Genomic DNA, 12,800 nt, shown 5'->3' with positions numbered 1-12,800 from the left:
TGTAGGTTCCTTGCTAAAGAACATTCTTTTTTTTTTTTTATGAAGTTATTTTGGGTAAAGTTTTGCTTTATCTGAAAATGAAAGATTTTGCATGGTGTCGGGGTGGTTTTAATTGTAGGCTGAACGTCATTGTCCCCCCTACCCCCCGACTCTCATTGCGCAATAGTATTTGAGCCGCACTCGAGGATTAAGAATTTTCATTTGTTGCCAAGTGACAACCGTGCCGCAGCTCAGATCCAGCGTGCTGCATGTAACAAATTACTTGTTGAGACTCTTCAGAAAACAGAGGATTAGAATCCTACGGACGTGAGAGGTTACATAATGCCACGTACCAAGAAATCCACAGCCGAAAATCCGATCTTGGCAGAGCGCGGCTCCAAGACTGAACATAGACCAGGGATCTATCAGCGGAACGCGGCCCGTACAACGCTCCGCACTCACTAAACTCTATTTATAATCTCTGACTTCACAAACTCACGCGAAAAAAAAAGAGAAATATTTCAACATGTTCCATAATAAAAGTGTTTTTATTTTGCCTGCAGGTTGGCTATTGGACAGATCTGTGCCGGGATCGGGAGCCAGGAGAGAAATCACACATTTCACCGTGACCTCTGAGGGACCCCTGGAAGAGAGGTAATGAACTGCGCTCAGCGCCGACGTGGATCAAAACCTTCCAACACCTAAGTGACTGCGGCCACGTATCATTATCATCATCTGAGCCGATGGAGGACTCTGCTCCTTCCTCCATCTAACTCTCCTCTCCTGAAATACTCTGCTGGAGGACTCTGCTCCTTCCTCTATAACTCTCCTCTCCTGAAATATTCTGCTGGAGGACTCTTCTCCTTCCTCCATCTAACTCTCCTCTCCCGAAATACTCTGCTGGAGGACTCTGCTCCTTCCTCTATAACTCTCCTCTCCTGAAATACTCTGCTGGAGGACTCTGCTCCTTCCTCTATAACTCTCCTCTCCTGAAATACTCTGCTGGAGGACTCTGCTCCTTCCTCTGTAACTCTCCTCTCCTGAAATACTCGGATGGAGGACTCTTCTCCTTCCTCTATAACTCTCCTCTCCTGAAATACTCTGCTCTGCTGGAGGACTCTGCTCCTTCCTCTATAACTCTCCTCTCCTGAAATACACTTCTGGAGGACTCTGCTCCCTCCTCTATAACTCTCCTCTCCTGAAATACTCTGCTGGAGGACTCTGCTCCTTCCTCTATAACTCTCCTCTCCTGAAATTCTCTGCTCTTCTGGAGGACTCTTCTCCTTCCTCTATAACTCTCCTCTCCTGAAATACTCTGCACTGCTGGAGGACTCTGCTCATTCCTCTATAACTCTCCTCTCCTGAAATTCTCTGCTCTGCTGGAGGACTCTGCTCCTTCCTCCCACTCTCATCTCCTAAAATACTCTGCTGGAGGACTCTGCTCGTTCCTCTATAACACTCCTTTCCTGAAATACTCTGCTCTGCTGGAGGACTCTGCTCCTTCCTCTATAAGTATGCAAAGTTTTTTGGCCAGGGAGCACCGATTTTTTAAATTCGGGCACTCCTTCCATAGACTCCCATGTTAAACGGTTATTTCTCCGGTAACTTTGGGGGACCCGGTACTGGTAGGTCCCCTGGACCCAAAACTTGGCACACATGTAGCCCCCTCTTTAAGTGTGCAAGGTTTGCTGCCTGGGGGACCTACGGCTGGGGAGCAGTGATTTTTCACAGCTAGGCACCCCTTCTATATACTCCCATGTTAAACGTAAGTCTAGTCATGGGCACAGTAAGGCATGGACACAGTGACGTACAGTGAGGCATGGGCACAGTGAGGCATGGGCACAGTGAGGCATGGGCACAGTAAGGCATGGACACAGTAAGGCATGGACACAGTGATGTACAGTGAGGCATGGACACAGTGAGGCATGGGCACAGTGAGTCATGGGCACAGTGAGGCATGGGCACAGTGAGGCATGGACACAGTGACTCATGGGCACAGTGAGGCATGGGCACAGTGAGGCATGGACACAGGGACTCATGGGCACAGTGAGGCATGGACACAGTGAGGCATGGGCACCGTGAGGCATGGACACAGTAAGGCATGGGCACAGTGAGGCATGGGCACAGTGAGGCATGGACACAGTGAGGCAAAGTGAGGCACAGTGAGGCATGCAGATGGACACCCTAGGCTTGTACTCGAGTCAATACGTTTTCCAATTTTTTTGTGGTAAAATTAGGAGCCTCGGCTTATATTCGGGTCGGCTTATACTCGAGTATATACGGTATGCAGATTCGCTAAATTTTTTTTTTTTTTATAATTAGACCTCTAAGTGTTATAATTAGTGTTAGGGGTGGGTGATATTTGGAAAAATGTTCAGTGCCAAGTTCTGGGCACCAAAGTACAATATATTCTGATTATATAAAAGTTCCACTAGGATTTATTCTTCTTCTTTCGTTTTTTTTTTTTTTTGTTTTTGCCAAAACCCATATTTGACTTTTAAATATTTTTTCACAGTGAAGATTTCCTTGCCTCATTGCAGCCCCTGTTTGAAGGCCACAATTCCCCTTTCATCTCGTCTCTGCTGGATCTGTCCGATCGATGACCAAACTTCCCGGCTCTAGAAATCCAAACAAAAGTCAGCGCCCCCACAATAAAGCGCGGCACAAAGGCTTCTTGTAACTTGGAAACTTGCTGCATCAGAAGAATCTTTATTTGTGCGCTTTGCTCTCGTGATTAAAGTGACACTAAGCAATATCCTTATGCCGCGTACAGACGCTCGTTTTTTGTGATGAAAAAAAAAACGACGTTTTTGAAAACGTCATTTAAAAAGACCGTGTGTGGGGGAAAACGTTGTTTTATGTCTTCTGAAAAACGACAAAAAATTAATTTGAATGTCGTTTTTCAAAACGTCGTTTTTTATGTCAATTAAAATGATAGTGTGTGGGCAAAACGACGTTGAAAACGACGTTTTTAAACCCGCGCATGCTCAGAAGCAAGTTATGAAGCGAGCTTCAATGGAACAGAGTGCCGTCGTACGTGCTGAACGTAACCACGCTTTGCTAGAGCATTTTGAAAAACGATGGTGTGTAGGCAACGTCGTTTTTGAAAATGAAGTTTCAAAAAACGTCGTTTTATTTCATGATTTAAAACGTCGTTCTTTTTTTTTTCATCACAAAAAACGACCGTCTGTACGCGCCATTATTCTCCAGGAATAATCCATACACATTCATTAAAGTGATATTAGAGTCTATGGGGTAGATCCACGTACCTCCGCGCATCTTTCCCCTGGGCGCAGCGTATCTAAGATACACTACGCCGCCGGAACTTATTTTTTTTCCCGAATCCTCAAAGAATTTGCGCCGTAAGTTACGGCGGCGTAGTGTATCTTTGGCGGCGTAATGGCGCGGCATTCAAATCTCTGTGATGGGGGCGTGTTTTATGTAAATACGTCGTGACCCGACGTAAGCAACGTTTTTTTTTTCAACTGCGCATGCGCCGTCCGTGGGGGTATCCCAGTGCGCATGCTCGAAAAGAAACCGGAACAAGCCAATGTTTAAGACGGTGACGTCATTCTACGCAAATCCCTATTCGCGAACGACTTACGCAAAACAACGTAAAAAATTCAAAATGCGAGGCGGGAACGACGGCCATACTTAACATTGAGTATGCCTCATAATAGCAGGTTTAACTATACGCCGGAAAAAGCCGAACGCAAATGACGTAAAAAAATGCGCCGGCCGGACGTACGTTTGCGGATCGCCGTAACAAGCTAATTTGCATATTCAACGCGGAACTCGACGGAAACGGCACCTAGCGGCCGCGGAAAAATTGCACCTAAGATCCGACGGCGTACTAAGACGTACGCCTGTCGGATCGATCTGAGATGCCGTCGTATCTTGTTTTGTAGATACAAGACAAAGATACGACGCTCAAAATTTGAAATTACGCAGCGTATCAATAGATACGCCGGCGTAATTCTTCTGTGGATCTGCCCTATTTCTTTTTTTCATTATTTAATTTTATAATAAACATGTTATACTTACTTGCTCCTGGTGCCTCCTGGCCCCTCCCTCCTGCAGCTTGCAATGGGGGGCACCCTAGCAGGTTCGCTTCCAAGCTGCAGCTCTGGGTGACCATTCCACACAAAAAAAAACTACCAGCATTTTATTCTCCTGGGTCTCTGCTTTCATAAAAAAAAAACTATGGCCCAGATTCTCAAAGGGCTTACGACGGCGCAACACAATGTGCGCCGCCGTAAGTCCTAATCTGGGCCGTCGTATCTATGCGACTGATTCTTAGAATCAGTTACGCATAGATAACCATTAGATCCAACAGGCGTAAGTCTCTTACGCTGTCGGATCTTAAATGCAATTTTTTTTCCCGCCGCTAGGTGTCGCCTCCGTAATTTTCCCCGTCGGGTATGCAAATTAGCAAAATACCCGAATTCCCGAACGTACGCGCGGTCGACGCAGTGAAGTTACGACGTTTACGTTAGATTTGCGACGCGTAAAGTTGCCCCTGCTATATGAGGGGCAACCAATGTTAAGTATGGCCGTCGTTCCCGCGTCGAAATTTCAAAATTTACGTTGTTTGCGTAAGTCGTCCGTGAATAGGGCTGGACGCCATTTCCGTTCACGTCAAAACCAATGAAGTCCTTGCGACGTCATTTAGCGCAATGCACGTCGAGAAATTTTAGGGACGGCGCATGCGCATTAGGTTTGGCGCGGGAACGCGCCTAATTTAAATGCTATACGCCCCTTACCCGCCTAATTTGAATTAGGTGGGCTTGCGCCGGGGGATTTACGCTACGCCGCCGCAACTTTACAGGCAAGTGCTTTGTGAATCAAGCACTTGCCCGTAAAACTGGCGGTGGCGTAATGTAAATGAGATACGTCACGCCGCCGCAGGGATGCGGCGATCTACGAGAATCTGCCCCTATATGTGCAAAAAAACGTATAAGGGTTAAAATGACATTAAAGACTTTCAGTGGGAGGGTTGCCCTGAGGACAAGAAGCTTGCAATTGGGGCACCCGAGCAGTTCTCGCTTCCAAGTTGCGGCTCTGTGTGTCCATTCACACTCGGCCCCGCCCCCTCTCTTGATTGGCTCCCTTATCAACAGTGGCGGCTGGTGTTTTTTTTGTTTTGGGGAGGGGCGGCAAACAACTGAACACCCCTGCCCCCGGCAGCAACTTAAACACCCCGTCCTCCACTGTCCGCTGGTCGATCCACGACACTTACCCCATCTAGACCTGCCATCCATGCAGCGGTGGTGGGGACCGGACATCCATACAGTGGCCGCGGGCACTGGGCATCCAGGCATCGCCGGGCACCGGGAGGCTCTTCTTCTCCTCGCTTCCGCTGTGGGTCTCCTCCCCTCCTCTGCTCTTTGTAGCGGTTTTGCATGGAGCAGCCCCAAAATCTCCTCTTCTTGGGTCCCTAGCAAGCAGCTTGCAGTGGGGGCACCCAAGCAGGTTCATCCATAAGCAGCCCCATTCCCACTCGGAGTTGCGGTTTGGCCCCGCCACCTCTCCTTATTGGCTCACTGCCTGTGATTGACAGCAGCTGAAGCCAATGGCTCTTGCTGCTGTCTCAGCCAATGAGGAGAGAGAGTTCCCGGAGAGCTGAGGCTCTCATACACATTGCTGGAGGAAGATCGGGCTCAGGAAAGTGGTAGGGGGTGTTGGGGGTGCTGGGGCTGCTGCACGTAGGAGGTGTTTGCATTCTTGCATAGAATGCATGAAGGTAAAAACCTTGAGCCTTTTACAACCACTTTAAGTGTACGTACTTGGATAGATTATTTTTATTTTAAACCAGAGTTGGGTGTTGCTTTAATTTTTGGTTGTTTATTAGTACAATTTGTTTCTCGGACATTTATACATAGAAAAGAGGAACACATTTCAAATTAAAATAAAAACTGCCGACCTGCATTGTGAAAATAGGATTTGGATTAACAAAAATAGTCCTCGAATCCGTCCAGCTCTCACCCCCGTGACACAGGCACTTGTTCTGGAATAGGTGCCATCCTGTTTGTGCCGGAGACTGGGCGACCTTTCAGGAAGAAGAGATCCCAATGCTTATATAAATATACCATTTCCAGTTCCATTTTTCCAAAATAAATGATTGCTAGATAACATCTGTCAGGTTCTCACCGTCGGTCTCCCCGGGGAAAGGAAGGACAGAGTCAGGGAGTATCTCTGGATGACGTACAGGACGCGGACGCTACCGCAATACTTGATAAGTTCAACTTGAACTTGTGCAGCTTTATGACTGATTTATGAAGGAGCGAGTGACTGCTTCACCAGGTTCTAAAATTATCACTAGATATTGCAAGTATTATCCAACTGTTGACTTCTCTATTCTATTGTTAAAGCTGAACTCCAGGCAGAGAAAAAAGACAAAAATGAATGCAGCTCTGCAATCGACAATACATTGTCACCCTCCATGTGACTCTGTCCCTGAGGGGTCCATGGACTTTTACTGCCAGTTGGCTTGTGCTTGCACCGCCATCATCCAGCAGGTCCATCAGCTCTGCAATTTGCAAAACATTGTCAAGCTCCCATGTGATTCTGGAGGTGTCCATGGGCTTCCAATGGTGGTCGGATTGTGCTTGCACCACATTCATCCAGCAGGTCCATTACCTCTGCAATTGTCAATTCATTGTCAAGCCCCCATGTGACTCTATCCTTGGAGGTGTCCATGGGCTTCTAATGGTGTTCAACTTGTGCTTGCACCGCCATCATCCAGCAGGTCCATTACCTCTGCAATTGTCAATACTTTGTCAAGCTCCCATGTGAATCTGGAGGTGTCCTTGGGCTTCCAATGGTGGTCGAATTGTGCTTGCACCACATTCATCCAGCAGGCCCATCAGCTCTGCAAATGTCAATACATCTATCCTTAAGGTGTCCATTGGCTTCTAATGGTGTTCGGATTATGCTTGCACCACATTCATCCAGCAGGTCCATTACCTCTGCAATTGTCAATTCATTGTCAAGCCCCCCCATGTGAATCTATCCCTGGAGGTGTCCATGGGCTTCTAACGGTGTTCAACTTGTGCTTGCACCGCCATCATCCAGCAGGTCCATCAGCTCTGCAATTTGCAAAACATTGTCAAACCGCCAAGTGACTCTGTCCCTGAGGCATCCATGAGCTTTTATTGCTAGTTGGCTTGTGCTTGCACCACCATCATCCAGCAGATCCATTACCTCTGCAATTGCCAATACATTGTCAAGCTCCCATGTGACTCTATTCTGGAGGTGTCCATGGGCTTCCAATAGTGGTCAGATTGTGCTTGCACCACCATCATCCAGCAAGTCCATCAGCTCTGCAAATGTCAATACATCTATCCCTAAGGTGTCCATTGGCTTCTAATGGTGTTCGGATTGGGCTTGCACCACATTCATCCAGCAGGTCCATCAGCTCTGCAAATGTCAATACATCTATCCCTAAGGTGTCCATTGGCTTCTTATGGTGTTCAGATTGTGCTTGCACCACCATCATCCAGCAGGTCCATCACCTCTGCAAATGTCAATTCATTGTCAAGAAACCATGTGACTCTATCCTGGAGGTGTGCATGGGCTTCTAATGGTGTTCTAATTGTTCTTGCACCACCATCATCCAGCAGGTCCATCACCTCTGCACTTGTCAATACATTGTCAAGCTTCCAAGTGACTTTATCCTGGAGGCGTCCATGGGCTTCTAATGGTGTTCAAATTTTGCTTGCACCACCATCATCCAGCAGGTCCATCACTTCTGCAATTATCAATACATTGTCAAGCTCCCATGTGATTCTGAAGGTGTCCATTGGCTTCCAATGGTGGTTGGATTGTGCTTGCACCACATTCATCCCGGAGGCCCATCACCTCTGCTATTGTCAATTCATTGTCAAGCCCCCATGTGACTCTATCATGGAGGTATCCATGGGCTTCTAATGGTGGTCAAATTGTGCTTGCACCACTATCATCCACAAGATCCATCAGCTCTGCAATTGTCAAAACATTGTCAAGATCCCATGAGACACTATTCTTGAAGTGTTGTATTGTTGTGCTTGCCCTACCATCGTCCATTATGTCCATCAGCTCTGCAATTGTCAATACATCAATAAGCTTCCATATGCCTCTATCCCAAAGGTCAATACATTGATACCTAAGGTGTCCATGGGCTTATAATGGTGTTCAAATTGTGCTTGTTCAAATTGTGCCGTCATCCAGCAGGTACATCACCTCTGCAATTGTCAATTCATTGTCAAGCTAATATGTGAATCTATTCTGGAGGTGTCCATGGGCTTCCAATGGTGGTTGGATTGTGCTTTCACCACATTCATCCAGCAGGACCATCAGCTCTGCGAATGTCAATACATTGAACCCTAAGGCATCCATGGGCTTCTAATGGTGTTCGGATTGTGCTTGCACCACCATCGTCCAGCAGGTCCATAACCTCTGCAATTGTCAATACAGTGTCAAGCTCCCATTATTACAGACAACAAATGACCTGGCTAAAGTAGCTCCTGAACTTTTTTTGGGCGACAGGCTTCCCGCGATGTGGATTTCCGCGATTGCAGCACGAATTATCGTGTGACAATCGTGGCAGACCCGCACAACGCGATATGATTTGTCATTCGCGTGAATGCGAGTCCTGCGATTTGTCATTCGCACATCGGCGCTGTCAAATCACGGGGGGCAAATTCGCACCAAATCTTCCCGCGATTCAAAACGCTGTAGTGTGAATGCAGCCTTACAGCTCAGTTCTAAGAAACTTTTTTTTTTCATTAGTTTTTTTTCCCAAAATGAGTTATTACATTCTGTTGCATTTCATGAACATAATTGGACCCTATGGGCACAAAGGAAGATATTAAAACAAGCAGAGTGCACCTCAGCAAACACTTCCTGGGGTTTTATTAGAGGCGGGGGATGTCTGATCGGAGTCCGAGCTAAAGACGCGAGCCGACATCATTAAGCATAATCCCCCCCTCCTATCGCCAGACCCAATTTGCTGTGGCATGCCGAAGGATCGAGCAGAAACTTATTAGATGTTTATTCTTTGTCCAAATGAATTGTTGAGGCATTTCCTGTAGCGTCTCATACGGAGTAGACCACTTCTAATGATTTTATTAAAATAGGAATTAAAGGACAAAAGGTTGCCTCCTGAGAGCCCTTAATTTCCTCTTTCAGCTTCATTTAGTGTTCGTAAAATGCTCCGGGCTAGACAATAAAGCTGCGGTGAAACCCAGGCCCATCAAAGCCGGACAAGATGAGATCTGGCCTTAAAGGAGAGCTCCACTGGACAGTGAGCGCTGCATCCAAATGGCTACAAACCGAAGGCCATTATCATTTTCACCAGCTACAAGCCTTTTATGTGAGAATAGCTTATTCTCTGTTACACACTTTTACTGAAAAAAAAAACCTATTGACATAGGCCCTAAAAATGCCAGGCAGGGAACCAGCATTTGGAAAATTAAGTATCAAAGGCAAACTTCATGTCTGTCAAAGGTAAAGTTAACTTTGAAAGTTAAGTCTGCAGATTGTGGTCAGAAACAGGGCCGCCTTTAAGGCAGGGGAAAAGGGGCAGCTGCCATGGGCCCTGTCATTTTTGTGGGGCCCAAAGCAGCTGCCTCATACTTGGCAACTGTCCCAGTTTAAATTCCCTTGTCCCTTGAAGTTTTAGTCCTGTTCTGTGTAAGAAATGAGCACCTCTCCACCAAGTCATCTATTAGAAATTAGCACCTCTCTGCCAAGTCATCTACTAGAAATGAGCACCTCTCCACCAAGTCATCTACTAGAAATGAGCACCTCTCCACCAAGTCATCTACTAGAAATGAACACCTCTCCACCAAGTCATCTACTAGAAATGAACACCTCTCCACCAAGTCATCTACTAGAAATGAGCACCTCTCCACCAAGTCATCTACTAGAAATGAGCACCTCTCCACCAAGTCATCTACCAGAAATGAGCAACTCGATGCCAATTCATCTACCAGAAATGAGCACCTCTCCACCAAGTCATCTACTAGAAATGAGCACCTCTCCGCCAAGTCATCTACCAGAAATGAGCACCTCTCCACCAAGTCATCTACCAGAAATGAGCACCTCTCTGCCAAGTCATCTACCAGAAATGAGCACCTCTCCACCAAGTCATCTACCAGAAATGAGCACCTCTCCGCCAAGTCATCTACCAGAAATGAGCACCTCTTCACCAAGTCATCTACCAGAAATGAGCACCTCTCTGCCAAGTCATCTACTAGAAATGAGCACCTCTCCACCAAGTCATCTACCAGAAATGAGCACCTCTCCACCAAGTCATCTACCAGAAATGAGCACCTCTCCACCAAGTCATCTACTAGAAATGAGCACCTCTCCACCAAGTCATCTACCAGAAATGAGCACCTCTCCGCCAAGTCATCTACCAGAAATGAGCACCTCTCTGCCAAGTCATCTACTAGAAATGAGCACCTCTCCACCAAGTCATCTACCAGAAATGAGCACCTCTCCACCAAGTCATCTACCAGAAATGAGCACCTCTCCACCAAGTCATCTACTAGAAATGAGCAACTCAATGATAATTCATCTACCAGAAATGAACACTTCTCCACCAAGTCATCTACTAGAAATGAGCACCTCTCCACCAAGTCATCTAACAGAAATGAGCACCTCTCCACCAAGTCATCTACCAGAAATGAACACCTCTCCACCAAGTCATCTACTAGAAATGAGCATCTCTCCACCAAGTCATCTACTAGAAATGAGCACCTCTCCACCAAGTCATCTACTAGAAATGAGCACCTCTCCACCAAGTCATCTACCAGAAATGAGCAACTCAATGCCAATTCATCTACCAGAAATGAGCACCTCTCCACCAAGTCATCTACTAGAAATGAGCAACTCAATGCCAATTCATCTACCAGAAATGAACACTTCTCCACCAAGTCATCTACCAGAAATGAGCACCTCTCCACCAAGTCATCTAACAGAAATGAGCACCTCTCCACCAAGTCATCTACTAGAAATGAACACCTCTCCACCAAGTCATCTACAAGAAATGAGCAACTCAATGCCAATTCATCTACCAGAAATGAACACTTCTCCACCGAGTCATCTACTAGAAATGAGCACCTCTCCACCAAGTCATCTACTACAAATGAGCACCTCTCCACCACGTCATCTATTAGAAATGGGCACCTCTCCACCAAGTCATCTACCAGAAATGAGCAACTCAATGCCAATTCATCTACCAGAAATGAACACTTGTCCACCAAGTCATCTACCAGAAATGAACACCTCTCCACCAAGTCATCTACTAGAAATGAACACTTCTCCACCAAGTCATCTACTAGAAATGAGCACCTCTCCACCAAGTCATCTACTAGAAATGAACACTTCTCCCCCAAGTCATCTACTAGAAATGAGCACCTCTTCACCAAGTCATCTACTAGAAATGAACACTTCTCCACCAAGTCATCTACTAGAAATGAACACTTCTCCACCAAGTCATCTACTAGAAATGAGCACCTCTCCACCAAGTCATCTACTAGAAATGAGCACCTCTCCACCAAGTCATCTACTAGAAATGAGCACCTCTCCACCAAGTCATCTACTAGAAATGAGCACCTCTCCACCAAGTCATCTACTAGAAATGAGCACCTCTCCACCAAGTCATCTACTAGAAATGAGCACCTCTCCACCAAGTCATCTAATAGAAATGAGCACCTCTCCACCAAGTCATCTACCAGAAATGAACACTTCTCCACCAAGTCATCTACTAGAAATGAGCAACTCAATGCCAATTCATCTACCAGAAATGAACACTTCTCCACCAAGTCATCTACCAGAAATGAACACTTCTCCACCAAGTCATCTACCAGAAATGAACACTTCTCCACCAAGTCATCTACTAGAAATGGGCACCTCTCCACCAAGTTATCTACTAGAAATGAGCAATTTAATGACAATTCATCTACCAGAAATTTACACTTCTCCACCAAGTCATCTAACAGAAATGAGCACCTCTCCACCAAGTCATCTAACAGAAATTAGCACCTCTCCACCAAGTCATCTACTAGAAATGAGCACCTCTCCACCAAGTCATCTACTAGAAATGAACAATTTAATGACAATTCATCTACCAGAAATTTACACTTCTCCACCAAGTCATCTAACAGAAATGAGCACCTCTCCACCAAGTCATCTACTAGAAATGAGCACCTCTCCACCAAGTCATCTACTAGAAATTAGTAACTCAATCCCAATTGATCTACCAGAAATGAACACTTCTCCACCAAGTAATTTACTAGAAATTGAGCATCTCTCCACCAAGTCATCCTCTTAAAAATTTGCACATCTCCACCAAATCATCTACCATACAAGAGCACCTTTCCACCAAGTCATCTGCCAGAAATAAGCACCTCTCCACCATGTTTGGAGTGGAGGAACTTGACTGGCCTGTACCTCAACCCGATAGAACAGAGTTTGGGACGAATAAAAGCAGAGACTGCGAGCCAGGCCTTCTCATCCCAAAGGTGTTCTATCGGGTTGAGGTCAGAACTCTGTGCAGGCCAGTCAAGCTCCTCCACCCCAAAATCGCTTATCCATGTCTTTATGGACTTGCTTTGTGCACTGGTGTGCAGTCATGTTGGAACAGGAAGGGGCCGTCCCCACAAGTTGGGGGCATGAAATTGTCCAAAATTTCATGGTATGCTGACACCTTAAGTGTTCCCTTCACTAGAACCAAGGGGCCAAGCCCAACCCCTGAAAAACAACCCCACACCACAATCCCCCCTCCACCAAATGATTTGGACCAGTGCACCAAGCAAGGTCCATAAAGATATGGA

General features: G+C 46.2%; 1 protein-coding gene across 1 annotated transcript; it reads left to right on the top strand.

Moving 5' to 3' along the window:
- Positions 1 to 9,658: 9,658 nt before the first annotated feature.
- LOC120946249 (extensin-like) lies at positions 9,659 to 12,298 on the top strand. Its single transcript, XM_040361079.1, has one exon. The coding sequence runs from the start codon at positions 9,659 to 9,661 to the stop codon at positions 12,296 to 12,298; it is 2,640 nt and encodes an 879-aa protein (XP_040217013.1).
- The last annotated feature ends 502 nt before the right edge of the window (positions 12,299 to 12,800 follow it).

The sequence above is a fragment of the Rana temporaria genome, chromosome 7 (assembly GCF_905171775.1).
Source record: "Rana temporaria chromosome 7, aRanTem1.1, whole genome shotgun sequence".
Classification (NCBI taxonomy): Eukaryota; Metazoa; Chordata; class Amphibia; order Anura; family Ranidae; genus Rana; species Rana temporaria.
The sequence above is the reverse complement of the archived record's forward strand: the minus strand, read 5'-3'. Positions and strand labels throughout refer to the sequence as shown.